Source organism: Salmo salar, chromosome 10 (assembly GCF_965601325.2).
Source record: "Salmo salar chromosome 10, fSalSal1, whole genome shotgun sequence".
Taxonomy (NCBI): Eukaryota; Metazoa; Chordata; class Actinopteri; order Salmoniformes; family Salmonidae; genus Salmo; species Salmo salar.
Genome location: NC_138300.1, coordinates 26,880,336 through 26,907,137, shown reverse-complemented (window position 1 = coordinate 26,907,137; position 26,802 = coordinate 26,880,336). Strand labels below are relative to the sequence as shown.

The 26,802-nt window shown below is 41.4% G+C and overlaps 2 protein-coding genes across 11 annotated transcripts in view; one reads left to right on the top strand and one right to left on the bottom strand.

Annotated features, from left to right (window-relative positions):
* The window catches only part of LOC106613881 (leucine-rich repeat-containing protein 7), a 175,880-nt gene extending 157,730 nt beyond the window's left edge, over nt 1-18,150 (top strand). For 3 of the 10 annotated variants that reach the window (XM_082956844.1, XM_082956843.1, XM_014216588.3), the window contains 9 exons: nt 407-518; nt 4,688-4,871; nt 7,453-9,256; nt 9,956-10,108; nt 11,163-11,282; nt 12,278-12,550; nt 12,846-12,938; nt 14,379-14,453; nt 15,703-18,150. In XM_082956844.1, the coding sequence (XP_082812970.1) occupies nt 407-518; nt 4,688-4,871; nt 7,453-9,256; nt 9,956-10,108; nt 11,163-11,282; nt 12,278-12,550; nt 12,846-12,938; nt 14,379-14,453; nt 15,703-15,810 (2,922 nt within the window). In that variant the 3' untranslated portion in view covers nt 15,811-18,150. Of the gene's footprint in view, nt 1-406; nt 519-4,687; nt 4,872-7,452; nt 9,257-9,955; nt 10,109-11,162; nt 11,283-12,277; nt 12,551-12,845; nt 12,939-14,378 lie in introns of all 10 variants that reach the window. The other 7 variants (XM_082956850.1, XM_082956845.1, XM_082956851.1 and 4 more) reach the window with 5 other exon arrangements.
* Nucleotides 18,151-18,400: 250 nt separating this feature from the next.
* lrrc40 (leucine rich repeat containing 40) lies at nt 18,401-25,291 on the bottom strand. Its single transcript, XM_014216597.3, has 15 exons — nt 24,979-25,291; nt 24,640-24,821; nt 24,385-24,458; nt 22,682-22,811; nt 22,441-22,564; nt 22,152-22,291; nt 21,850-22,022; nt 21,472-21,562; nt 21,278-21,323; nt 21,008-21,113; nt 20,722-20,829; nt 20,420-20,530; nt 19,862-19,939; nt 19,585-19,770; nt 18,401-19,262 (listed from the first exon to the last, which is right to left on the bottom strand). Exons 1-15 carry the CDS (start codon nt 25,124-25,126, stop codon nt 19,157-19,159), a joined length of 1,803 nt encoding a protein of 600 aa, XP_014072072.2. The 5' UTR covers nt 25,127-25,291; the 3' UTR covers nt 18,401-19,156.
* Nucleotides 25,292-26,802: the final 1,511 nt, after the last annotated feature.

Here is a 26,802-nt window from a genome sequence, read left to right as displayed (position 1 = left end):
GGTGGTTTCTCTCCGCTCGGCTGCCTCAGCCTGCCCTGTGGGGGTGCAGTGAGCAGAGCAGGGCTGCAGATGTGGGACATCAGGTGTGGGAAGTAGGCTCTCCTGTAGCAAGCAGCTGGGCCTCTAAGCCCTAAGAGAGAAGGAAGTCACAGATAGGACATGCTCCAGTGGGTTACACATCACTAAGATATAGAGAAAGTATATTAGTTACTGATGACACTATCAGTATAAGCAGTACAATAATGATCAGTTATGTACTATATTTGTGTCCTTTTGTTAGTTCCTGCCTCAGGAACCTCACTGAGCTTGTGGAGTTAAGTCGTTGAAGCTGTTAACCAAGCTGTGTATCGGTTTTTGTCTTTTTGTCTTTTGTTCAGAAATAACAATGTATAATAACTTTTCTCAGGATTCTATGAGCGGCTCTCCGAATGATATCCGTATCTCTGATATGAGGCCCACCCTGGTGGAACCACCCATGTACAAACCAAAGGTTGTATTACTGGGGAAAGACAAGAAAGGTAGGCCGTAAACTCCCATCGCTGGTATCCTACTTCAGTACAAACACAACCATTATCATTAAGGTTATATCATCACAGCTCTCTGTTCCTCTAAACTCATTTCAGAAAACAACAGTTAGTTATGTTAGAGGTCAAAGATCATACCCCCAAGACATGCTAACCTCCCCTGTTATTGGTAATGGTGAAAGGTTAGCATGTCTTGGGGGTATGATCTTTGACCCTCTGTAACTTTCTCAGTCATTGTTATTCACGATTCATTCAGGATTATCCATAATAATGGTACCATCCACATTAATGTAGTGTTTAGAAATATATTATATTCTTATTTCTAAGAAAAGGTACTCCAAAATTACACAATAAATGATTAAACGTTCATTTCTATTGGGCACAAAATAATCTGAAACACAACCCAAACAATCTGCGAATGCATCAAACAAGTTTGTAGAGTCACAAGCTTGATGTAGTCATTGCATGCTTTTTAATACTTTATTTATAAGAATCTTTACGGGTGTCAATCATTTTTACCCCTACCTTTTTGAGATAAACAATGATTAATCTCTTTCTCTGAACAATTATGCTAGTATAAAATAATTTAATTTCGCAATGTTTTAAATTTATTTTATAGTCATTATTGCTCATCAAAATCAATGGTTACCCCACCATATACAGTACCAGTCGAACGTTTGAACCTACTCATTCAAGGGTTTTTCTTTATTTTTTGTCACGGTTGTCGTAAGAACGGGACCAAGGCGCAGTGTGTGTAGAGTTCCACATCTTTATTCCAAAGTGAAACTTCGCAAAACAAAATATATCAATAAATAAACAACGAAACGTGACTACGTGGTGCACATGCACAAACACAAAACAATATCCCACAAACACAGGTGGGAAAAATAGCTACTTAAATATGATCCCCAATTAGAGGCAACGATTACCAGCTGACTCTAATTGGGAACCAAACCAAAACACCAACATAGAAATTTTTAACTAGAACACCCCCTCGTCACGCCCTGACCTACTACACCATAGAGAAACAAGGGCTCTCTATGGTCAGGGTGTGACATTTTTACTATTTTCTACATTGTAGAATAATAGTGACGACATCAACACTATGAAATAACATGGAATCATGTAGTAACCAAAAAAAGTGTTAAACAAATCAAAATATATTTTATATTTGAGATTCTTCAAAGTAGCCACCATTTGCCTTGATGACAGCTTTGCACACCCTTGGCATTCTCTCAACAAGCTTCATGAGGAATGCTTTTCCAACAGTCTTGAAGGAGTTCCTACATATGCTGAGCACTTGTTGGCTGCTTTTCCTTCACTCTGTGGTCCAACTCATTCCAAACAGTCTCAATTGGGTTGAGGTCAGGTGATTGTGGAGTCCAGGTCATCTGATGCAGCACTCCACTCTCTTTGGTCAAATAGCCCTTACAGCCTGGAGGTTTATGTTGGGTCATTGTCCTGTTGAAAACAAATTATAGTCCCACTAAGCGCAAACCAGATGGGATGGCGTATCGCTGCAGAATGCTGTGGGAGACAAGCTGGTTAAGTGTGCCTTGAATTCTAAATAAATCAGTGTCACCAGCAAAGCACCATCACACCTTCTTCTCCATGCGGCACGGTGGGAAATACACATGCAGAGACAATCCGTTCACCTACTCTCGATCTCACAAAGACATGGCGGTTGGAACCAAAAATCTAAAATTTGGACTCATCAGACCAAAGGACAGATTTCCACCGGTTTAATCTCCATTGCTCGTGTTTCTTGGCCCAAGCCAGTCTCTTATTATTATTGGTGTCCTTTAGTAGTAGTTTCTCTGCAGCAATTCAACCATGAAGGCCTGATTCACACAGTCTCCTCTGAACAATTGATGTTGAGGAGTGTCTGTTACTTGAACTCTGTGACGCATTTATTTGGGCTGTAATTTCTGAGGCTGGTAACGCTAATTAACTTATCCTCTGCAGCAGAGGTAACTGTGAGTCTTCCTTTCCTGTGGCGTTCCTCATGAGAGACAGTTTCATCATAGCGCTTGATGGTTTTTGCGACTGCATTTGAAGAAACTTTCAAAGTTCTCGAAAGTTTCAGAATTGACTGACATTCATGTCTTAAAGTAATGATGGATTGTCATGTTCTTGCCATAATATGGACTTGGTCTTTTACCAAATAGGGCTATCTTCTGTATACCACCCCTACCTTTTCACAACACAACTGATTCGTTCAAACGCATTAAGAAGGAAAGAAATTCCACAAATTAACTTTTATCAAGGCACACCTGTTAATTGAAATGCATTCCAGGTGACTATCTCATGAAGCTGGTTGAGAGAATGTCAAGAGTGTGCAAAGCTGTCATCAAGGCAAAGGGTGGCTACTTTGAAGAATCTCAAATATGAAAATATATTTAGATTTTTTTGGTTACTTTTTTGGTTACTACATGATTCCATATGTGTTATTTCATAGTTTTGATGTCTTCACTATTATTCTACAATGTAGAAAATAGTAAAAATAAAGAAAAACGCTTGAACGAGTAGGTGTGTCCAAACTTTTGACTGGTACTGTATATCTTGGGCCATACTTTCAAACTGGATTTCCCCCTACTCTGATAAACCAGAGAGTAAGCTGATTGACTAGTTGCTGCAGGCCATTTGGGCTGATATCTCAATCGGTGGGAGGCTGACCCCTATCAGTAAATACACTCACTCTCCACTCTTATCCTGTTCTGACATGAAAAAGCCTCAAGCTTTCTAAACTCTACACTGAAAATCCCTGTGTTTGCTATTGTTATTTCTAATTGCATGGTTGTTTCCTCCTGTGAGATTACAAAGCATAGTCCTGCAATGCACAATTATTATATAATGTCCTTGGGAAGTTTTGTATTCTAATTAGGTACGGTGTAAAGCATAAGGGCGATTCCACGCCAGCGGGAGCGGGAATAACATTTTTGGTATCTCAGATTGTTCTGGCAATTCTCACATAGAAAATTAATTGGGAGGAAGGATGTTTAAAATGCTTTTTACATTTGTATCACAAACAATTTTTTGGAAAATCATGATGAAATTGGCCATTTTATTCCCTTTATAGCCCTATACACCTAGGATATGTGTAAGACCATATGATCTGTGAACCGTATATGATACAGACAACATCTTGGTGTCATTATACTCCATATAGTGGTCTCTCTAGTATGTAGTATGTCTATATTCTGAAATACAAATAAAATAAAAATATTTATTCCTCAAAATGACTCTTTTAGATTGTGTTCATTTTAAGACAGATTGTTCGGGACGATATACTCTACAAGTACATCACATTTCTAGAGTGGTCTCTCTGCTAATTCTGAAGGTATGATACATTTTATGAGCACCACCAACACCGTGAATGGGAAAATAGATGAAATGCAAACTCCCTCTGCTTGTGACTTGCTGAATGTGCAATCCTAAAGGAGGGCTGTGATTGGTTACTGACCTATAATGTCAATTTCTATATATAAAATGGGTCATATCATTAAAAGTACCAGAGAGCACACTCTGTAAATTAGAGATGCTTACAAACAATATGTAAAAAAAATAAGCTTAATCAAAAAGGGTAGTTTAGAAATACTAATATTACTATTTATCACATTAAAGAAATACACATCAAAATGTTTATTTCAGAATATAGACATACTACATACTAGAGAGACCACTATAAGGAGTATAATGACACCAAGATGTTGTCTGTATCATATACGGTTCACAGATCATATGGTTTTACAGGAGGCATGTATAGGTCTATAAAGGGCCTAAAATGTCAATGTTTCTCAATATACAAAAAAAGGTTTTTGATACAAATGTAAATAGCCTTTTAAACATCCTTCCTCCCAATGAAGTACCTATGTGAGAATTGCCAGAACTATCTGAGATACCAAAAATATTTGGCGTGGAATCGCCCATGTTTATTGCATTCCATTACATAGCGACTCACTGTTGGATTGAGGAGAACAGCATCCAATTCTCTCCAATAGCTTTTGCTCCCCTGGAGACCCAGCTTTAACCCACATTTCAAGTGGAAACGAGCAGTGACCTTTTGAAAATAAGATAACTCCTTAAGCCCCTATTCAAATTCATTTTTCAGGTTGATGACATCAGAGACATGTCAATGCTTTTCTCTCGCCCTTCCCTGTCAGAGTCTACAGATGAATCAGATCCGGATAAGATGCATTGCCTGAACAACAGTGGCTCGTCAGCCACCTACTCGGACTACTCTCCATCCCAGGGTTCTTCTGGCTCCTCTAACCCCCCGGGAAACGTAGCTGCCCTGCAGGCTGCTGGGAAGGATGGAGGAGTGCCTCAACAACACTGGACCAACAGGTGGGTAGTGGCTCACCGACTTTCAACCCACAGTCCTCACGCAGAACCAGTGGCCAGCTACAGACACACGCCTGATAGCAAGCTTACGGTGACCTATGATCGGTCTTCCATCGGCAAAATCAGAGGCTCAGCATAGCCCCATATCGTCTGTTTGCCGACCATGGTGTGCTGCCTCAGCCACCTGTGGTCTGATAAGTGCTTGCTATCTGGGTCACTTCCAGTACTGTTCTGTACTGTGTAAATATGTCATTTAGCAGGCATTGATTCCAGCTGTCTGTTTCTTGAGACAGGGATGTTGTGTAGAGCACCTTAGTGAACAAGGGTTGGAACTCCAGCTGTCAAGAGGCTGTGAGGGGAGAGAGTGGTGCAACAAGACTCTTTTAAATCTTTCATTAACATACATCTCCATAAGACTGACAGAGCGCAGCACATCTCTCTCTCTCTCTCTCTCATCTCTCTCTCCTCCTCTCTCTCTCTCTCTCTCTCTCTCTCTCTCTCTCTCTCTCTCTCTCTCTCTCTCTCTCTCTCTCTCTCTCTCTCTCTCTCTCTCTCTCTCTCTCTCTCTCTCTCTCTCTCTCTCTCTCTCTCTCTCTCTCAAGCCTGCCCAACCAAGGTCAGCAGAGGGACAGTTCCTATCCACTCTCATCTTCATTGAAACACTACCATTTTTTTCTGACTGAATCCTGGTTACAGATGGAGCTCTCAGTGAAAAAGGCTTTTTTCATATGTGGATAAAATTCACGTTGACTTGTTTGATATTCCTACTGTTACTTTCAGACCTCTATGGAAAACAGTCCAGGTCAAATCTGGACATATTTTCCTTTGATAAAATATTTCTAAAAATATTCCCTTTCAAATGTCAACAGTATAGCTTGAGGCAAACATTACTTTAAAATAAACAGTACCTTTCTATTTTAATGCAGCCTTTGATTTGACCTATAAAAACTCCAAGTCAAGGCAGACATCTGTATTTCAAAGCATATTTTCAGGTCGATTATGAATGTTACCCTCTATTCTGTGTATTCTAAGTACCAGTCAAAGGTATGGGCATACCTACTCCTTCCTAGGGTTTTCTTTATTTTTACTATTTTCTACATTGTAGAATAATAGTGAAGACATCAAAACTATGAAATAACACATATGGAATCATGTAGTAACCAACATTTTTTTTAACAAATCAACATATATTTTATATTTGAGATTCTTCAAAGTAGCCACCTTTTGCCTTGATGACAGCTTTGCACACTCTTGGCATTCTCTCAACCAACTTCATGAGATAGTCACCTGGAATGCATTTCAATTAACAGGTGTGCCTTGTTAAAAGTTAATTTGTGGAATTTCTTTCCTTCTTAATGCGTTTGAGACAATTAGTTGTGTTGTGACAAGGTAGGGGGGGTATACAGAAGATAGCCCTATTTGGTAAAAGACCAAGTCCATATTATGGCAAGAACAGCTCAAATAAGAAAAGAGAAACTACAGTCCATCATTACTTTAAGACAAGAAGGTCCGTCAATCCGGAACATTTCAAGAACTTTGAAAGTTTCTTCAAGTGCAGTCGCAAAAAACATCAAGCGCTATGATGAAACTGGCTCTCATGAGGACCGCCACAGGAAAGGAAGTCCCAGAGTTACCTCTGCTGCAGAGGATAAGTTCATTAGAGTTAACTGCACCTCAGATTGCAGCCCAAATTAATGCTTCACAGAGTTCAAGTAACAGACACATCTCAACATCAATTGTTCAGAGGAGACTGCGTGAATCAGGCCTTCATGGTCGATTGCTGCAAAGAAACCACTACTAAAGGACACCAATAAGAAGAAGAGACTTGCTTGGGCCAAGAAACACAAGCAATTAGTTTGGTGGAAATCTGTATTTTGGTCTGATAAGTCTAAATTTAATATTTTTGGTTCCAACCGTCATGTCTTTGTGAGACACAGAGTAGGTGAACGGATTATCTCTGCATGTGTGGTTCCCACCATGAAGCATGGAGGAGGAGGTGTGATGGTGCTTTGCTGGTGACACTGTTTGTGATTTATTTAGAATTCAAGGCACACTTAACCAGCGTGGCTACCACAACATTCTGAAGCAATACACCATCCCATCTGGTTTGCGCATAGTGGGACTACATTTACATTTTACATTTTAGTAATTTAGCAGACGCTCTTATCCAGAGCGACTTACAGTAGTGAATGCATACATTTCATACATTCATACATTTTTTCTCTGTACTGGTCCCCCGTGGGAATCGAACCTACAACCCTGGCGTTGCAAATACCATGCTCTACCAACTGAGCCACACGGTTGAGGGAATGCCAAGAGTGTGCAAAGCTGTCATCAAGGCAAATAGTGGCTACTTTGACGAATCTAAAATCTAAAATATATTTTGATTTAACACTTTTTTTGGTTACTGTATGATATATGTTATTTCATAGTTCTGATGTCTTCACTATTACTCTACAATGTAGAAAATAGGAAAAATAAAGAAAAACCCTTGAGTGAGTATGTGTGTCCAAACTTTTGATTGGTGCTGTACATCTTAATGAAATGATACGCTGTCATACCTATGCTTCCGCTCTTTCTGCAGGCTGGTCCAGCAGTTCCCCAAGCCCATCGAAACCAAGCCGCTACTGAGTCAGAGAGACCCCAGAGAGACCCCTCCCTCCAGCACACTGCAGCAGCGCAGTGAGCGACGCCCCCTCAGTGACACCTTTGACCAGTGGAACGATACCTCCCACTATGACAACACAGGCTTTGTGTCTGAGGAGGCTCCTCTGGAGACCCCCAGTGGTAGCAGCAGTGGTAACCCCATGCTGGGCTCCAAGTCCCGCAGCTCCTCCACCTCCCACGGGGGCCGCCGGCCCCTCATGAGGCAGGAGCGCATCGTGGGCATCCCCCTGGAGCTGCAGGAGGCCCCTCACCAACACCCACACCCCTCCCACCAATTCCATAATGTCCGCACCACGCCTGAAAATGAAGTGCCTCAGCCTCCCCCTCCCAACCCATGGCAGAACTGGACGCGAACGCCCAGCCCCTTCGAGGACCGAACAGCTTTCCCCTCAAAACTGAGCTCCCCAGGCAACAGCCCCAACCCTGACCGCAAGGACTTTGAGCAGGAGATGCATCATGGGGAGCTGCCGGGCACGTTCCCCTCCACAGGGACATGGGGTTACCTAGACTCCAGGAACTCGGGGCAGGGTCAAGGGCGCAGCAACCAGCAGGCCAACATATCCAGCATGTACCAACATGTCCAATCCAAGCCCACTAGACCAAGCTCTGGGGCCATGGTGATGAGCAAGAGCTCTGAGCGCCTCTCTCCCATGATGAAGGAGGTTAAGGCTAAGTTCAAGAAGTCCCAGAGCATTGACGAAATAGACATGGGCTCCTACAAGGTGTACAGCATCCCCGTGGACAGCTACAGTTCCAGCATAGAGAACCATGGAAGTGTTGACCGTCCAGACATGCCGGCCCCCATGGAGCAGAGCATGTCCCGCAGCCAGTCTGCCCCCATGCTGGACGATGATGACGCCTACGGCACAAATAGCCAGCAGCAGAAGCCTGCCATCCCCAAGAAGGTCTACCACTTCGACCAGAGCTTCAACCCTCAGGGGGCTATGGATATGAGGAATCAGCAGCAGGAGAGGAGGGCCCCTCCGCCCTTCGCCAACACCCCTGAGTATGTCAACCAGCCGGGGAAGACCCTGCCCAAAGAGCTGGTGAGCCCCAGGGGCTACCGGGGTTACCCGCCCATGGACCAGATATTCTCCTACTCTCAGCCCTCAGTTAACGAGGAGAACCAGCCACCCCAGCAGCAGCAACCCTTCCCCATCCCTAGTCAGCGCTCCCGGCCTGGGTTCCTGAGGCGGGCTGACTCACTGGTCAGCTCCACAGAGCTGGCTCTGTTCCGCAGGGTTCAGGAGGCCCAGGAGATGCAGCAGATGTCGGACCACTATGGCCGGCAGCACTTCAAAGGCATTCTGGAGCAACAGAACAGTCCCAGCATGGCCCAGCAGGACCAACAGTACAACAAGAGGAATGGCAGGTACGAGGAAGACTACTCCTCCTACCAGGAGCCCAAGAAGCCTATCATGGGCTACCCTACAAAGAGCCTAACGCAGCGACGCCCCCTGTCGGCCAGGAGTTACAGCACAGAGACGTTTGGGGCGTCCCAGGCCAGGCCTGTGTCTGCCAGACCCACAATGGCTGCACTGTTGGAGAAGATGCCTCCATATTATAATCTGAGCACGTGCACTGAGAATATAAAGAGCCCTGATGAGATGAAAATGCGCACCATGCAGCTGCAGCATAAGCCTGATGATATGTCCTCTAAGATGCCAGTAGACTGGAGGCAACAGCTGCTTAGACATATAGAGGCCAAACGATTAGACCGGGTAAGTCTGACAACTTCTTAAACACAGTTAATTACATGCTCACACAACATCTATATGGGAGCTTCTGCTGACACACCACATGGCTGCATGACTGTCAGTATTAATTAACGTGTTCAGTCCACTGCTTGGTAATGTGCGCCAGTTGTGGCACCAGATCCACTTGATGTTTCTCTATATGTATGTTTATCACGTATGTTGATTGTGATAAGAAGCACAAACATGGTAAGTTTTCCTCTCTACCTCCTTTCTCCTCTTCTTTCTCTTTTATTTTCTTTCTACTATTACTGTTAGTATGATATCATACTTTAACAAGACAAGTATATCTGTCTGTACTACAACAATTTGGATGAGTTTCCCTAACACTGATTAAGTCTAGTTCTAAACTAAAAAGCTCCCCAGGACTAGGCTTAATCTGGGTCCGGGAAATCGGCCATTGATAAAATAGGCAAGTACTTCAGTGCTATACATATCTTAAAGAAAAGTACATACTGTTGCTTGTATGGTATACGTAATCGTACTGTATCCATGAGTGTGTTTTTAATGTGTTTGTTCTGGTACTGTAGTAACTCTGTACTGTTGTTGTTCTGTTTGTCAAGCTCACTTTATCTGTTGCAGCTACGCAATGTGTGTTGGTGCAATCCCGTTTACCCAGTGGCTCACCCATTTACTCATGTCACGCGGTTGTTTCCCTCCAATCAGAGCGCTGTCCTTAAGCACAACACAGTAAACTTCGGCATGCTGTACTCTGGAGGCTATGCCGCACCGCATGCCGGCAGAAGCATGACAATAAACTTTTACAATAACACGAATAAGCATGAAAACCAAACAACACAGTGGCTACCTCTACCCAATGTGAGTATGAACCAGAAAACACAGAAAAAGTCTCAGTGCAGTTGAACCCTTTAACATTCATGTGATAGTGTGTACAGCATTTGTACTGTTTTGTAAGGATAAAAGCTTAAACACAACATTTATCATAAGAAGCACAATATTACCAATACCTACAACTGCCAATGGAGAATGTGAATATTTGTTATCACTTGCCTTAAATATTGAAATGCTATGACCGTATATATTTTTTTCATTATAGTCCATATTTCAACATCAAACAAAAACTAGTCTACAGATACACCATGACATGTGATAGGCTAAGCCTCATGTATCACAGTATCAGTATAGAATCCATAGTGAAGCCGAGTATTATACCATTTCTCAGCCAATTGACACCAACTGTGTTGGTGTGAAACAAGCCTTAAAATGACGGACATGGCAATCCCTCCCATTCCAACTTCAAGCCAAGTGCTGTCTTTTATCTGTTGTCTGAAATCTTAAAATGTCTGCAGTGTGTTGCATGTCTGCAATCTATGTGTCAGCTACTGTGTCTGCTCTGCTCTATGGGTTACAGCCGTCCTCTGTACAAGTATTACTGTGTCACTCAGTAGCCTCAATCCAATGGAGCCTAGTGAATAGACACCATGCATTTCAGGACATAGACAAGCACATTGTAATAAAAAGCGGAGATTGTATCTTTCTCGTGTAGGTATTTTAGTGCCAAGATAATATATCATTTTGAAAGCCAACCCATCATTCAGAATATCTCTAAACCTGTTACAATCTATTCTTAACAAAAAAGTATTGTATGTGGAAAAATGACAGGAGGCAAATAACCCAACTAATTTATTCATACGCATAGGGCTTTGCGCGTACTATTATAAAGAAGTTAAGGTCATGATTGGTCCAAGGACACCCACTGGTTTACTAGCTGCAGTGCTCCGTCAATAGTATTATTATTATCAATGATTATAACCTTATAATTAACTGTAGTCAATTTGTCAGAAAACGCAGGTTAACCCCATAGCCGTAGTGGTACTCTGAACCCTGTTCCTTCACCTTATTCTCTCTCCAGACCCCCTCTCAACAGAGCAATATATTAGACAACGGACAGGAGGTGGTCTCTCCCACCACTCAGTGGGCTCCCTACTCACTGGGCAGGAGAGACGTGCCCCCAGAAAACATCATGAAAAAGGTTTGTGCTTTACACTGACAAAGGACCCAGAGAGAGGCCTGTTTGGAGTGTTAGATATGTGGTGTAATGTCACTGTTAATTTGAGCCTAAACTATGCTGATGATACAGTGCTCATTATCACCCAGCTTGCTGACTGAAACATTGGGCTTGTAACTCATTCATGTATTTATTTATGACATACCAGTAGATTTAATGTCAAACCATAATACACCCCTCCACACATCCATTGTTTTAAACAAAGGTGACATTACAAGGACATACAGTATAACCACTTAATGCTTCATAAAGTGTCCCTTGTCTTGTCTCTGTTGTACTTCTTAAGGTTACTCCACCTGTTCTTTTAAGATGGGCTCCTTTATTTAGCTGTGATTGCTTTGTCAATGTTGTTAAATGTCAGGAGTAATTGCTAAGCACCATGAATCATTCCAGCAGCGCTCCATTCTTGCTTGGTCTCCCTGGCAACCTCTGTTTTTCAGTTAGTTTGGCTGTCATTTCATTGTGGTCACATTCTAGCCATCAGTGTCTGTGCAACAATAATGAAAAAGGTAGACCAGGGACTTCCTATGAAATATTAATGCACAGAGAAAACTGTGGGTTGTGTATCCTGTTTTATTACTTGTACACTCTTAGAAAAAAGGGTTCCAGAAGGGTTCTTCGGCTATCCCCATAGGAGAACCCTTTTTGGTTCCAGTTAGAACCCTTTTTGGTTTCAGGTAGAACTACCTTGGGTTCCATGTAGAACCCTCTGTGGAAAGGGTTCTACATGGAACCAAAAAGGGTTCTGCTATGGGGACAGCCGAAGAACCCTTTTAGGTTCTAAATAGCACTTTTTTTCTAAGAGTATCATGTAGGATGATAGGGTTTGCAGGAAAGCCTCTATATGGTCATTCAGGCTTGAAGAAAACCAAACTAACAGAGATAGGGGCTGAAGCATGCTGCACCTCATCTGTCTGTTATCCGCCATTTTGTAAGACGTGACGTTTGCATCTTTGCAGCTTCCTGACTCTTTGCCTAACGGGTTGAATTACCCACAGGCAGGCGGCCACCACCCCCACCAATCACAGACAATGATAGTGACGTCCGCGTCGGCCACACCCCCACACCGCTCGGTGCGGGACCAGCAGTACGAGGGCGCCATCAACAAGATCTCCATCCAACAGTACCAGTCTCCTCTGCCCATGGCCACCACCACCAGTCCCCGGCCCCAGAGCGCACGCTGTCTCATCCAGACCAAAGGCCAGAAAAGCATGGATGGCTTCCAGGAGCAGGTTGGCCATCACTCCCTCGCTCCACTTCCATCTCTTTGTTTGTCTCTGTGTTTGTCCCTCCATCTGTGTTTGTCTCTCTGTACTTCTCTCTCACCCTCTTCCTCTCAGGCATCCTTTCACTCTCCTCTCTCTCTCTTCCTTTCCCTCTCTCAATCTGGTCGCCAACAGATCTCTGAGAGGCCTATATTCTGGCTACCGGTATATAGAGAGGAGAGATTTGCACCATGTTATTGTATCGTAATACAATATCAAATGTATATTTTTGGCAATATGAAGTTTTTGTGTCGTTTGGCAGTTCTGTGTGCGGATAGAGAAGAATCCAGGCTTAGGGTTCAGCATCTCAGGAGGAATCAGTGGCCAAGGGAACCCCTTCAAGCCTTCTGACATGGTAAGATTAAAGTAGCTAAATGTTCTCTGTGGGGGTCTGATACTGTGCAGCCTGTGCCATAGGAACATGTTCCATTTTTCTCTGCTGTAGCCTGTTCCTTAAGCGGTTTGAATAACCACTGCACAGCACTGTGTCTCACTTCAGAGTTTCCATGGTAACAGGTGCTACTACAATGCTGTATGCTATGCAGTGCTGCAGTTGACTTGGTTAACTTTGAACCTTTTTATTATATGCCAATAATGAGCAAGAATCAAGAAAAGACTCCACATTTTTGTGGCAATGAATCGTAATGTAAGGTTGGCAAATGCCTAATAGTTCAATACTGTCTTGTTACCATGGTAACAGCAAATAAAGGATGCAGTGAGAAAAATGTCCATAGCTTTGCATTTAAACAATTTCTAAATCAGTTCAAATGTTGTTGTTGTTTTTCCCTTGTCGTTTTGAAACATCAAAGCCTAGGGCTGGATTAAATCCTTATCTCAGAAGTATCGTGGAAGATCCACGTAAAAATGTAAAGGTAATTTCCAATTTAGATGACATACGCAGCGTTTACCGTGAATGCAGTAGCGGGAACATTGCCTTTAAATATCAATTGAGCATAACGTGGATCTTCCGCGAATCCAGTCCCTAGTTTCTTCTCCTAGACATTATATTTGCAGGGGGAAAGTATTGTAAGCCATAGAAATAGAATTCAAATTCAATTTTGTACACATTGTTATGGCCTTTGAATGTGTTGTATATTTTGTATGCATATCATCCCCCATCTTAGCACCCCACTGAAAGGTGGTGCATGCTGATTACAGAGGGAATCTTCTGAGGGCCTGCTTTCCTGTGATGCCTCAAGGAGTCCCTGATGTAATACATGAGTCATTAGATGTTAGTAACGTTATTCGGGCTTCAAGTGAGGATTAACTGTTTAACTGTGTTGAATAAGCATCTTCATACGGTATTATGATCATCTTCATATATGGTTTAAACGCATGCAAAGATTGGTATATTTATAATCTCTGCCTTGATTAGAAATTTTTTGGAAACATGACATGTAAAAAACATCCCCCACAGTGTCCATAACTTTGTAAATAGCTGTGAAAATCTATATTTTTTTAATCGTATCTGTTTTAGTACTGTTGATATCTTTTCATTAAAGTTAGATGGAAATGCCATGTAAGTACATCTAGTTCTTGAGTTTAACAAACAGAGCGCACTCAGACAACACTTCCAGTTTTGATCTTGTGACAGATCCTTACGGTAGTTGTCTGCTTTTTACAGTCCAGCTAAACCTATAAAGTTAATGTTGACAATGACATCATCAAAATCATGCACAGAACTTGAGTTCGAGGAAACACACAAAAAAAGCGCCAAACACCCAGTTTGAAAGGCAAAGATTCTAAACCATCTTCACCATGTGGTTCCTAACCTCATATCACTTTTGACTTATAGGGTATCTTTGTTACTAGGGTACAGCCTGATGGACCGGCCTCCAACCTGCTTCAGCCTGGGGACAAAATACTGAAGGTAACCATGTTGTTCATCACTGCATCGATCATCATTGTCCTCTGAGTCTGTGAGAGCGCATCCTCCTTCCGCCACATTGCCAGTAGAGGCTTTGCATGTGGCATTTTGTGCTGGACGTACATGTGTCTACCAAGTGAGCATGGTCCTCTTTTTTTACCTCTGTCAAACTTCCAACATGCTTTACTTGTCCCTCAGTCAGGTCCTTCGACTAATAGTGCTTATACTGTATGTATCCTAATAAAGGCCAATAGAAACAGACTGAAAAATCTAAGTGGATAACATACAAGTAAGTAACTTTACTGATATATAGGATTCCTAATGTGATGTTTTATATATAGTATCGACCAGTAATGTAATGATCTCAACTTTTTTGATAACCTTGAAACCCCTGGAGCATTTTCTGCAATTTTTTTCTCAAATATCCTCTCCATCTTTCCAACTTTGCAGCAAAGATTGAATCTGGTCTCTTCCTCTATTTTAGTATTATCAGATCCTCAAATCTCTTCTCGTAAATACTTCAGGAGTAAATATTTTAGGACGAGCATCAGAGTTCTTCTACCCAATGTGATAAGAAACGAATTACACACTATGATGTGGTGGTGTATTTAGCTTAGGTAGAGGGCTGTTACTCTAAAAGGGTAATCACCATCACACATACAGTACATAGGGATGAAGCTGTCAAAGTAAGTGTTTACCATAGTGCAGAGAGGGCACTGTACCCCTGTAGATTGTCAGATTCCTGGTCCATGTGAAGCTACTGTTCAGGCTATATTTGTCAGTCATAAATCCAAACCCATGACAGTGAAGCCTACATGAACAAGCCAGGCTCTCTGTGCCAATACAACTTAATGGGATTGGAATAGTCTCTACAGTTATTGGCATGTCTGTTATATCTGTGTTGCTTTAAATGTGTGCTAGTAGAAGCCCTCACCCCTTTCCCCTAACCCCTTGCTCCTCGCCCACCCGTAGCCTGCAAAAGCAGGCACTTCTCTACTCTCTCCACAGATACAAGTGTTAGCTGAAGGACAGAGCTCTAAAGACCAGCTTCCCTCCTCCTTCTCTCCTTTACAGCATGACCTCCTTCTCTTCCTGTGTGCATCTCTCTGCTCTTCCTCTCCTCTTTTCCTTGACAGTGTTGTGTTTCTATCTCCTGAGCTAGGACTGTTTCCAGTCCTCTCCGTGCTGCCCCGCCCTGCCCCTCCTCACCCCCTTCACTCTGTTCACCTTCTGCTTCATTTTTGCATTGCAGGGCAATGGACATAGTTTTTTACACATGGAACATGAAACTGCTGTGTCTCTTCTGAAGAATTTCCAGAAACCTGTGGACTTGGTAATCTTGAGGGAGAGCACAATTTAAATATTTTTTATAACACCATTGCTTCTCGCCCAAACGGTTTGTGGAAATGTGTACAACCAATTTTTATCTATGAACAGAGACATTTGCCAATTGCTGGACCAATGGCAAATACTAGTGCCAAATGTACTATAGGATACATATCTTATAACCTATCTATGAATTTTGTGTAAACAGGAAATGTATATTCTGAGTTGATGTGAATGAAAGTCATTTTTCTCATTCAGCCGAGGCTGTAGGTTGGAGTAATTTCATGTTATTTATTTTTATTTGATCTTGTTTATTTTTTTGACGTTTTTTGCTTATTTATATTGCCTTTTATTTTGTACCTTTTTCATTGTAGCTTCTCATTTTACTCTCAGAGCATGAAAACACACTAGCTCTTTAGGAATTACATTCACCATAAACACTGCCTCAACTTTGTATATGCCTTGTGTAAATATTTTCATTTACAAGAAAGACATGAACAGTAGAGAGGGGAATGGTACTGAAAATACTTTTTTTTTATAGAAGAAAGAAATCGCACCAACCTTAATACAGGGCCAACTTAGAAACTGTTTTTTATTTTTTATTATAGGTTTTCCCACCGGTTTATTTAATTGTTTTAAAACTATGTTGATCTCTGTACCCAACCAGTCACTGTATTCTGTGAACTAGATTTTTTGTAGGTGCTCAATGCTCAATAATGTATATGTATATGTTTACACACATGAGCAAAATTGAAGTAGAAGCAATATTCTATCCCACCTCTGAAAATCTTTTTTTAAACATGACAAGACTACCCTAGAGGGCCATCTGCTGGCTATATTATGTGGTTTCCCGTAATTGTGCCAAGGGGTGTGTAATGTATACATACCCCCACATTCATATACAGAAAAATCCATTGTTTGTGCACTTAAGCACAATTGTAACATCGTTTCTCATCTGTTTGTCTGTGTTTCTATAAAAAACATTTGAGTGGTTTTGTTCGCACTGATTTGAAGTGGTGTGAGTAATATTGCTTAGCTTTTCAGCACCACTCTGTGGAACACCAATTACTTTTTAGAACTTCATTTCAAGCTCAGTTTATTATGAGTATGCATCATTGGAAAAGTATTAATGCGAGAACTATGATGGGTTTTTTTTCAATAATGCCACTGCCCAGAATAAGCATTTCACCCTGTTACATTTCTGGATGGATGTTCATTTTAAGCTCTGATGTTACAGCATGGTCTTTGAATATGTTTTGGGGATACATTCTCTGTGTTTTGAAATAGATTTTAGGGTCTTTCTCATAAAGAGATTTCTCTCTTTTTGCAAACCGATGAGATTATTATATTGTCAAAATTGGTGCCATTTTATCCCGATCAAAAACATATTCCTTATGAGCCCTGACAATTTTTCATAACATTTTTGTCAAATGTAGCATCAAATGTGACATTCTTGAGAAAAACTAAGCACCTATAACCCTATGGAGGGACCCTGGTTGAATTTGTGCTAAGCTAAGCTGGTAAGTGGTACTTTGGTATCCAGTCAATTATGAGTTCAAATATTCAAGATATTGTTACAGAAAGTTTGATAATATAATTATTTTTACTAAATGTTTTCAGGTAATTATTCGGAATATATTGATATACCTTTGCTCAAATATATAGCTTTGCGAGATTTTATAAGGACAATGAAAGAGTATGGATGAAGATCTTACGACTTGAAGAAAAGCTGTACTATCAAATGTATTTCTACAGTAATTGTGAATTTGTGTTATACAAATATTATATATATGTATATGAATATAAAAATAGTCATTTTTGTATGTGTTTAAAATACAATTAAATATAAAAAAGCGAATATATGGTAATATTCAGTCAAATTGCAGTATTGATGTAAATAATTGTGAATGAAAACACATTGAGATAATTTATTCATAGATTGTGAATGTACTCCAAGCTTCTGCAGTATGAAGACTTACTGGACTTGAATGCTGCTTCATTTTTTGTGCAAAAAGTAATTTTAACTATTAAAAGAGAATTATTCTGTTTAGTTGGACAAATTTAGTGATAATTTATTATACTATTTATTTGCACATGCAAGTTTAATCCTTCCAGTTTTATTTCCGTATTAACACAAAGAAATGTAATTGGTAAAGTATATATTGTGTGTTTAGATTGCATTTCGCAGATGCTATCTGTACATATTTAAGATACATTTTTATTAAAAAAAGAAAATTGAACGAAAAATGCTGTGCAGCAAATATCAGAGCCATTTTCGGCTTTGGAAGTACAATTTTTCAGTATTTAAGAAGTGTTTTGAATAATGTATAAAGTATATTGTACAAATAATAAAAATGTCACTCTTGTTATTTTTCATGGTCCTCTGTGGTCTTTATACAATCCCATCAAAACCAGTATTTTCTTCCCCTAAATTATGAAGTTAATTTGTCACGCTTGATAACAGCATCTGCTAAATGACTAAAATTGAATATTTCATGGTAAGTCTGGTATCTTACTGCCATCCATCACACTTGACTTTCCATGACTTGGTGTTTTGCCACATAAAAATATTATTTTTCTAAACAGTATCAAGACAATAACATAGGATCAAAGCACCAAACATCTGCCTTGTACACATTTAATGTGGTTGGATTTCAATCATTATAGTTGTTGGAGTCATTGAAACAGACATGGTTCAATTGTCTTACTCAGTTTTCATGAATACAATGACAGAGTGCATGCAGACAGAGAAGTAGTGATTTTTATACAAGTTCTGTCTCACATAAAAAGTGACTGAAGAACAGATTTTTTTCCCCCCAGGCTATTAGATACTGTAACAACAAATATCTCAATGTCATTAGAAATGAATACTTGAGAATGATATAACATTTTAAAATGTCTTGTTTGGATCAGAGTATCAAACAGGCCAAGGCCAAATCAGTAGAAGTGTCAGATTATCTTGCAATTGCCATACATTCAAAATTAAACCCTGCATTATGTTATTAAACATTGAATGCAAAACTTTCCAAAAGAATAAGCTTAGTGGAATTGGTATTGTTTTTTCCATATATTGAGAAAAAGAACCCACACTAAGACAGGCTTTTCAGTTTGGAATGCAATTAAAATATTGCCATTGGTAGAAGATCTTGTAAACATTGTTTCAGCAGTCTCCCAGTAGTAATCATTCAAACTTTATATCTTAGATCAAACAAGAGAAGGTACACTTCAAATCATCAGGCTCGAATGTCATCAACACTTTTACAGAATAATGGCAATTAGTTTCAAGGCAAAATCAAACACTGATTAATCATAAAATTGTACTTTCTCATTTGGTGTGTTGTAGTTGTGTGTTGTATCTCATTTGGCTTTAATGCGGTTGACTATGTAGGGATCCTGCTTCGTAGGTATTCCAGGACAGCATCAGTTCCTCTGGATACAATGGCTGCTCTGGGGTTGCGGAAAGGATTTCCATCCAGCATGAGGGCTCTAAGGGAAAGACGAGAGAATTAGTGAGACCAGCTTCAAGCCAGCTTAAAATATTGATATACAAACACATACTTCCCTCTATACAACAACAGCTTGGAGCAAAATCACAACTATATGGAACACTGAGTTGGATGCCCTAGCGCATATACCTTTTCTGATTGCTATTCAACACCATACCTGACATAAATAGCACAGTTCCTGCAGCTTCCACCCCTATCTAAATAAAACCAGATATTACCACGCTTTTTGAAATCCTGTCCAGTTATATCTTCGTCACATCATATATTGTCCCCTAAACCCAGTGTCACATCCCAGTCCCTACCTCAGGCTCGTACAGTTGCCCAGTTCAGGTGGCACCTGCATGATGTCATTGTTCTGCAGGTCCAGAGTGGACAGCTTGTCCAGAGCTTTGAGCTGCAGTGGGTTAATGGCTCCCACTTGGTTATTACTGATAAGAATGGTCTCCAGGCTAGGAACCCTGTACAGCACCTCTGGGAACAACTTAAACCTGTCAAAATATGACATGAATTTGAATCCATTTTGACAAATCATCTATGTACAGCACGATGACTACATCCCTTTAACACCAGAGTGCTTACCTGTTGAATGACAGTGTGATGCTCCGCAGTTTCATTAGGGCCTCAATTTCCATAGGCAGAGATGTCAAAAGATTGTTTCTGAGGGAAAAGCCAAAATAAACTGCATATTACAAATGTCTCACATGCACCGATGTACCATCTTAAGCAAATGTACCAATTTAAGTCTGGGTCAAAACAATGCTCCCACCAGAAATGCACACCTCGGAGTCTAAAATCACCACCTTCCGGAGACACCTGAAACCCCACCTCTTTAAGGAATATCTGGGATAGGATAAAGTAATCCTTCTAACCCCCCCTTAAAAGATTTAGATGCACTATTGTAAGTGGTTGTTCCACTGGATATTATAAGGTGAATGCACCAATTTGTAAGTCGCTCTGGATAAGAGCGTCCGCTAAATGACTTAAATGTAAATGTAAATGTAAAAAAGGTCTAGCCTCTCGTTTCACTGACCTCCACAACACAAACGCTACTTTTATTTGGAAAGACAAGGCCTTCTGATATTTGACCTGTAGAGCTGACAGATGTGCTGTGGAGGCTGATTGTCAGTTTTCATGTACCTGAGGTCTATGTGTGCCAGTTGCTGCAGCATGCAGAACTCCAAGGGGAGGCTGGTCAGCTTGTTAAACCCCAGGTTGATGTCAGAAACAGAGTCCTTCAACTCCACAAGCCTGAGGACCAAGCAGAGACTCACACAAACTCATCCAACATTATCACCACAACAGTCCTACTGTATCTGACATTATGTATCAACAATGGGTTTGTGGTGACTTTAAGGAGTGGTGTGATTCTTCTCACACTGAGGGTTTTTCCTCCATAGGCTCAGACTGTGGTGTGAAGTCACTGATTACAAGCAAGGTACCTGGGAGGCACTGCAGCCAGCTGGTTCTTGCTGAAGTTGACACTGGCGACGGGCTCACTTCCCACAGCATCAAACACATCATCAGGAACACAAGCCATCTGCTTCTCACTGGAACCAGGGTCACACACAAAGCAACAGTTTACTGACAACACTTCATTACATCACAACTATCCTCATGCTGTGGCAATGCAATATCATTTTGTGGTAGAACGTTTGAGTTTTTAACTTTCCCAGAATGTCTTAACTGAGCTTCAAACACGGCCCAAAAATAATAGTTGACACACACCTGTAGTCCAATATCTTCAGTGTTTTAATGGTGTGCACGTTGATCTTTGCCTGACTGGGCAGAGTCATGGCGGTGTCAGGCTCATCTCCTTTGCCATCTGGATCCTCTACAGATCCAAATGAAAAACCAAAATGTCAGTACAATGATATGAGACAGTCTGGTAAATCAACAGTGGCCTTTCCACAAAACTTTGCAAAGTAAATAAAAACGGTCTATTCACTGAATACGAGAACCTTCTGCATAGACAGAAAAAGACAAACATCCTTGTACCTTTTATTCGACCCCTCAAGTACTTCAGCAATTCATTGGTTCCTTTCTGTGAAGGACACAAAAGTCATATCCTATCACAGACTCTGCAATTGGCTACATTGCAACTCTACAGTGAGGTTAATTGAGGTTCTACTGTAGTGGTGAAACTGTAGTAGCTTCCAGAAGGTAATGAGATGTCGTCCTAACTAACTCACAGTCAAGAGGTCTCTGCGGATGCCTCTCAGAGGGTTGCCCTCTAGGGTCAGGATCTTCAGCTTGGGCAGGAGGGCAAGGGCAGCTGGCAGACTGGCTCACGCATACAAGGGAGAAATGCAGTAGCACAGCCATAAGATATCCAGGCAGCTAAACACTACACAGGACATTTTGGGGTGTTTTGACTTGTGAGTTTTGTTCTTATTTAATTGGTTTATATTTGTGCTGTGTAGAAATCTGTTATATGCATTGAGGAAAGAGGCTAAATCAACTAAATAATAAACAAATGAGTTAAGAATAACAGCACACGACCTGTGAGGTGGACCAAGTACAGTAACCACTCAGGAGAGACCAGGGGAGATCTGATCAGGCAAAGCTACCTGCTGATGTCATTGTTGACTAGGTCTAGGCGCTCCAGGCCTTGGAGTAGTTCGATTTCCTCAGGGAGAGTCTTCACCTTGTTGTCCCTCAGCTCCAATACACTCAGAGTGCTCAGGTGTTTCAGGTGCTCTGCCTCCAGCACCTCAATCTGGTTATTACCAACATGCAGCTCCTACCAGGCAGGTGATAGAAAGCTGTCAGAGTTTGCATACGGCACTTGTTTACAATTAATTCATACAGGTAATCTCATTGAGACTCAAAAGTTCATTCTCAAAGGAAACCTGATCATCAGTATCCTTACCTTGAGCCTTGAGGAGGGCAGTTCAGGAAGAAAGCGCAGTTTGTTGTGTCGCAGATAGAGCTGCTCTAAAGACGCCATTTGAGACAAGACAGGAGGTATGCTCTCAAGCTGATTGTGTGTGCAGTCCAGCAGTCTCAAATCTGTGGAGACGTTCATACAGGATGTTATGCTTCAGCCATGTTCATGTCAAGAATATAACAGTGGATGCATCCATTTCTAACAGGTAGGCAGTACATACAAAAACTAAACAACACACAAAGCAAAACATTTGCTGCCATTGCCGTCTTACTTCTCATGACACTGATTCCTGAGGGGAGGCTCTTCAGCTTGTTGTGGGAGAGGTTCAGCTTCACCAGATGGTTCAAGTTGCCCAGACTGTCAGGGACGGCAGTTAGCTGGTTGTTGGAAAGATCCTTCCACCAACAATACAAAAACAAGTCAACGAGGATCATCCAAAGAGTTAATCTAAGATAATCACTTTGTTACACTGACACATTTTAGTAGTGTTTCATGCCCAGTTCTGAACTTACGATATCATCCAGGTTAGTGAGCAGTCCCACTCCCTCTGGCAGGTGCTCCAGTAGATTCTGCTGCAGCTGGAGACAGGTGAGGTTCTTCAGACTCCATACCTCCTTCGGTAACTCTTTCAGTTTATTGTGACTGCAACAGAGAGATAATGGGGGTGGGTATAATTTGTGGAACGTTCAAACAGGAATCTATTACAAAAACTTTGTAAATAACAAATAACGCATACAAAGTTGTGCCCTCAAAGCTCATCACTAAACACCTCCCTCTGAAACTGGATCCTGGACTTCCTGACGGGCCATCCCCAGGTGGTAAGGGTAGGTAACAACACATCCGCCACGCTGATCCTCAACACAGGGGCCCCTCAGGGGTGTGGGCTCAGTCCCCTCCTGTACTCCCTGTTCACTCATGACTGCACAGCCAGGCACAACTCTAACACCATCATTAAGTTTGCTGATGACACAAAAGTGGCAGGCCTGATTACCGACAATGATGAGACAGCCTATAGGGAGGAGATCAGAGACCTGACCGTGTGGTGCAAGGACAACAACCTCTCCCTCAACAAGACAAAGGAGATGAATGTGGACTACAGGAAAAGGAGGACCGAGCACTCCCTCATTCTCATCAACGTGGCTGTAGTGGAGCAGGTTGAGAGCTTAAAGTTCCTTGCGTCCACATCACCAACAAACTAACATGGTCCAAGCACACAGACGTGAAGAGACAGACGTGAAGAGGGCACGACAAAACCTATTCCCCTTCAGGAGACTGAAAAGATTTGGCATAGGTCCTCAGATCCTCAAAAGATATACAGCTGCACCATCGAGAGCATCCTGACGGGTTGCATCAGTGCCTGGTATGGTAACCGCCCGGCCTCTTAACGCAAAGCACTACAGAGGGTAGTGCGTATGACCCAGTGCATCACCGGGGCCAAGCCTCCTGCCTTCCAGGACCTATATATCAGAGGAAGGCACTAAAAATTGTCAAGCAAGCGGTACCGGAGCGCCAAGTCTAGGTCCAAGAGGCTTCTAAACAGCTTCTACCCCCAAGCCATAAGACTCCTGAACAGCTAATCAAATGGCTACCTGACTATTTGCATTGCCCCCCTTCTATGCTGCTACTCTGTTATTATCGATGCATAGTCACTTTAATAACTCTACCTACATGTACATATTACCTCGACACCGCTCTTTAATTATTTGCTGTTCTTATCTCTTAGGGGGGGGGGGGGGGGGGGGTGAAGGGCTTGTAAGTAAGCATTTCACATTTCACTGTTGTACTCGCATGTGACAAATAAAATGTATAGCGGCAGAATATGATACCGGGTAGGGAGTGGGCTATTTAATTACTTTTTTCACTCATCATGTTAATTCCCGAAAAATGTCTGTCCTCACTCTGGTAGCCTATCGACAAACATTAAGAATAAGCTACGTGGTGAGTTGGTGCCTATTCGGCAGCTAGTTAGCTAGGTGAATTGATCATGTTACTATGTATGCGTTGTTTGTTAGCAACCTTGTACTTTACGAAGTTTTTGGAACAGATTCCTGTTGGAATGTTCCACAAATTATACCCATCCAGTTAATAGACAGCATTTCAGCAAAAAGTCAGCCTATAGGAGGAAAGAGACCTCTTCTTTCTTTATAATGGAAGTAATCCCTGGTGTGCATTTCTCATTTGTTGAGTAACTTTAGTTGACAAAATCCTCCCATACCTCAGACTGAGTTTCTGAAGATGTTGCAACTCTCCAATAGATGTGGGTAAAGAGGTAAGCTGATTATCATGGACCTTGGGAAAGTGGAAAGACAAGATAGAATGTCAGAGGGTCATCGTAAACATCAAACTTGTCAAAGTAGGTTCTCCCATAAATTTTGGGAGCATAGACCTTCCATTCAAGCTTTGAAAGGGCCTAGTCTATCATTTCTTAAATCAGGCAACACAAAACACGTCAGAAAAAAGCAATACCCACATCCAAAACAGTAAGGGCTGGTAACAGCTTGACATCCTCTGAAAGAGCTTCCAGCTTGTTTGAAGGGAGAAGCAGCTTGGTCAGATCTGTCTGGTCCCACCAGCGATCATCTGCCCCAAAGGATAGGTTCTGTTTGGCCTCCTCGGGTGTGTCTAAGTTCAGCCTCCACACACTTTGTGGGACTAAGTGCAGAATAGTGGTAAAATGTTTACCATTAGCATAACGTTACATGCATTAATTCAAGTGGTCATCAATCAATCAACCAACCAATCAACACCATACCCTTCTCATGATGTGTCATCATGATAAATAGGCAGATATTTCTTCCCTGACAGTTACCTTCAGTCAGCCCTCGCCCAGACAAATTGAGCTGCCCGCTTTTCCTGGCGGTTTTCAACAATCCATAAGGGACAGCAGCCGGTTCCTCTTTTTCTGTTCTAAATCCTGCTCTAGAATCCAATTTGGCACCTCTTTTAAAGCGTGACATTGTTCATATGTTGTTAGTACCACTAACTTTGTCTAACCAGCTTGTTAGTTATGCCAATGATGTTAGCTAGCTAGCTCGCTATGTATTTGTAAATTGCCGATAGAAAACTATATTTAGGAGCCAAGCATTCCGTAAACCTTTCTGGGTTAAACGATCATTTCCGGTTCAAATGTGAGTATTAAATTGTAAAAGTCATTCTTCAAAAATTAAAAACGTTGTAAAAAGTGATGTGTATTGAATTGTTCATTGATGTACCTTTAGCTGAAATAGGAATTAGTAATGATCGATATAATTAACTTTTTGCTATTTCATCCAGTGATGCATCATTATTTCGATTTGGACTCTTATTTTGGTAGTACGTGAAAACTTTGACCCGGAAAAGGTTCAGATGCGTCAAAGACAGTACAGTATTAGAAACTCTGTGGCTGTTGGATGAGTTGGATCCACTGAGGTATAATAAGAACGGTTTTGGCCGTGGTAGACCGTCATTGTAAATAATAATTTGTTCTTAACTGACTTACCTAGTTAAATAAAGGTTAAATATAAAAAGAGAGGATGAGGCGAAGCGAGAGAGTTTACTCCCGTCAAAATACTGTCCACTGTAAGCAAACCAATAAGCCTTTGGGATAACTACACAATACTCTCTCGTCGTTATATACAGTATCTCTAGTTGGATTACTTTGGAATTACCGAAGATTCAATGAAATATTCGCCTGTCCCTTTCTGATTTACCGTCACGTCAGCATCCCGTGGTCACAACTGGCCACGTTAAATTGTAGTCATTGGTTGTAGTAGCTTACATTTGTAGTGATTTTTATTTCTTATTTTTGTTAGTTTTATTTAAAAAAAATAAAATCATAAATAGAAAATATATTTGTGTGGTGCTATGTTCATTTGTTTTTGTATTGGAATTGGAAGAAAAAATATATAGGTCTATAATAAAAAATATAAACATTGACTTCCGTTTTTTCCCTTCAAAATAAAAGCTCACGATAAAACGCTATTTCTTTGACGTATGGATTGAGTGTACAAAAGATTAGGAACACATTCCTAATATTGAGTTGCACCCCCTTTTTCCCTCAGCACAGCCTTTTTTATTTTGACTATAACAAATTCTCAGATGAAACATATTGTGCTATTTATCACAGACTACTTTGTGTCAAAGTTTAACAAGGACTCTCTCCTGTTGATCAAAGATATCATCAACAGCTTCACATACATTATATAGTTTGGTCATTGTGCTGCCACAGAATCAATTGTGAGCAAGGCCTCAAAAAATCTTTATTTACCAGAGCTGCGAGAAAAGTTCTATATATTGATTGTTTGTGAGAATGTCAACAGGTGTGGTTCCAGTGGGGGAAAGATTCTATTGGGGAAAGGTTCCCGTGGGGGTTGTCACGGAAACCAAGAAGGGGAGTGAGGTGTGTGTGTGTGTGTGTGTGTGTGTGTGTGTGTGTGTGTGTGTGTGTGTGTGTGTGTGTGTGTGTGTGTGTGTGTGTGTGTGTGTGTGTGTGTGTGTGTGTGTGTGGGCTCAAACACACATGCATATGGGGGTCTGGGAGAGGAAGTGTGTCCATCTGATGAATGGGCATGTGCCTGAACTCAAATTTAGAACCTAAATGTAGTGTCACCCATTCATCGACCGGGCATTTTTGACCGGGAACACCACAGGTGTA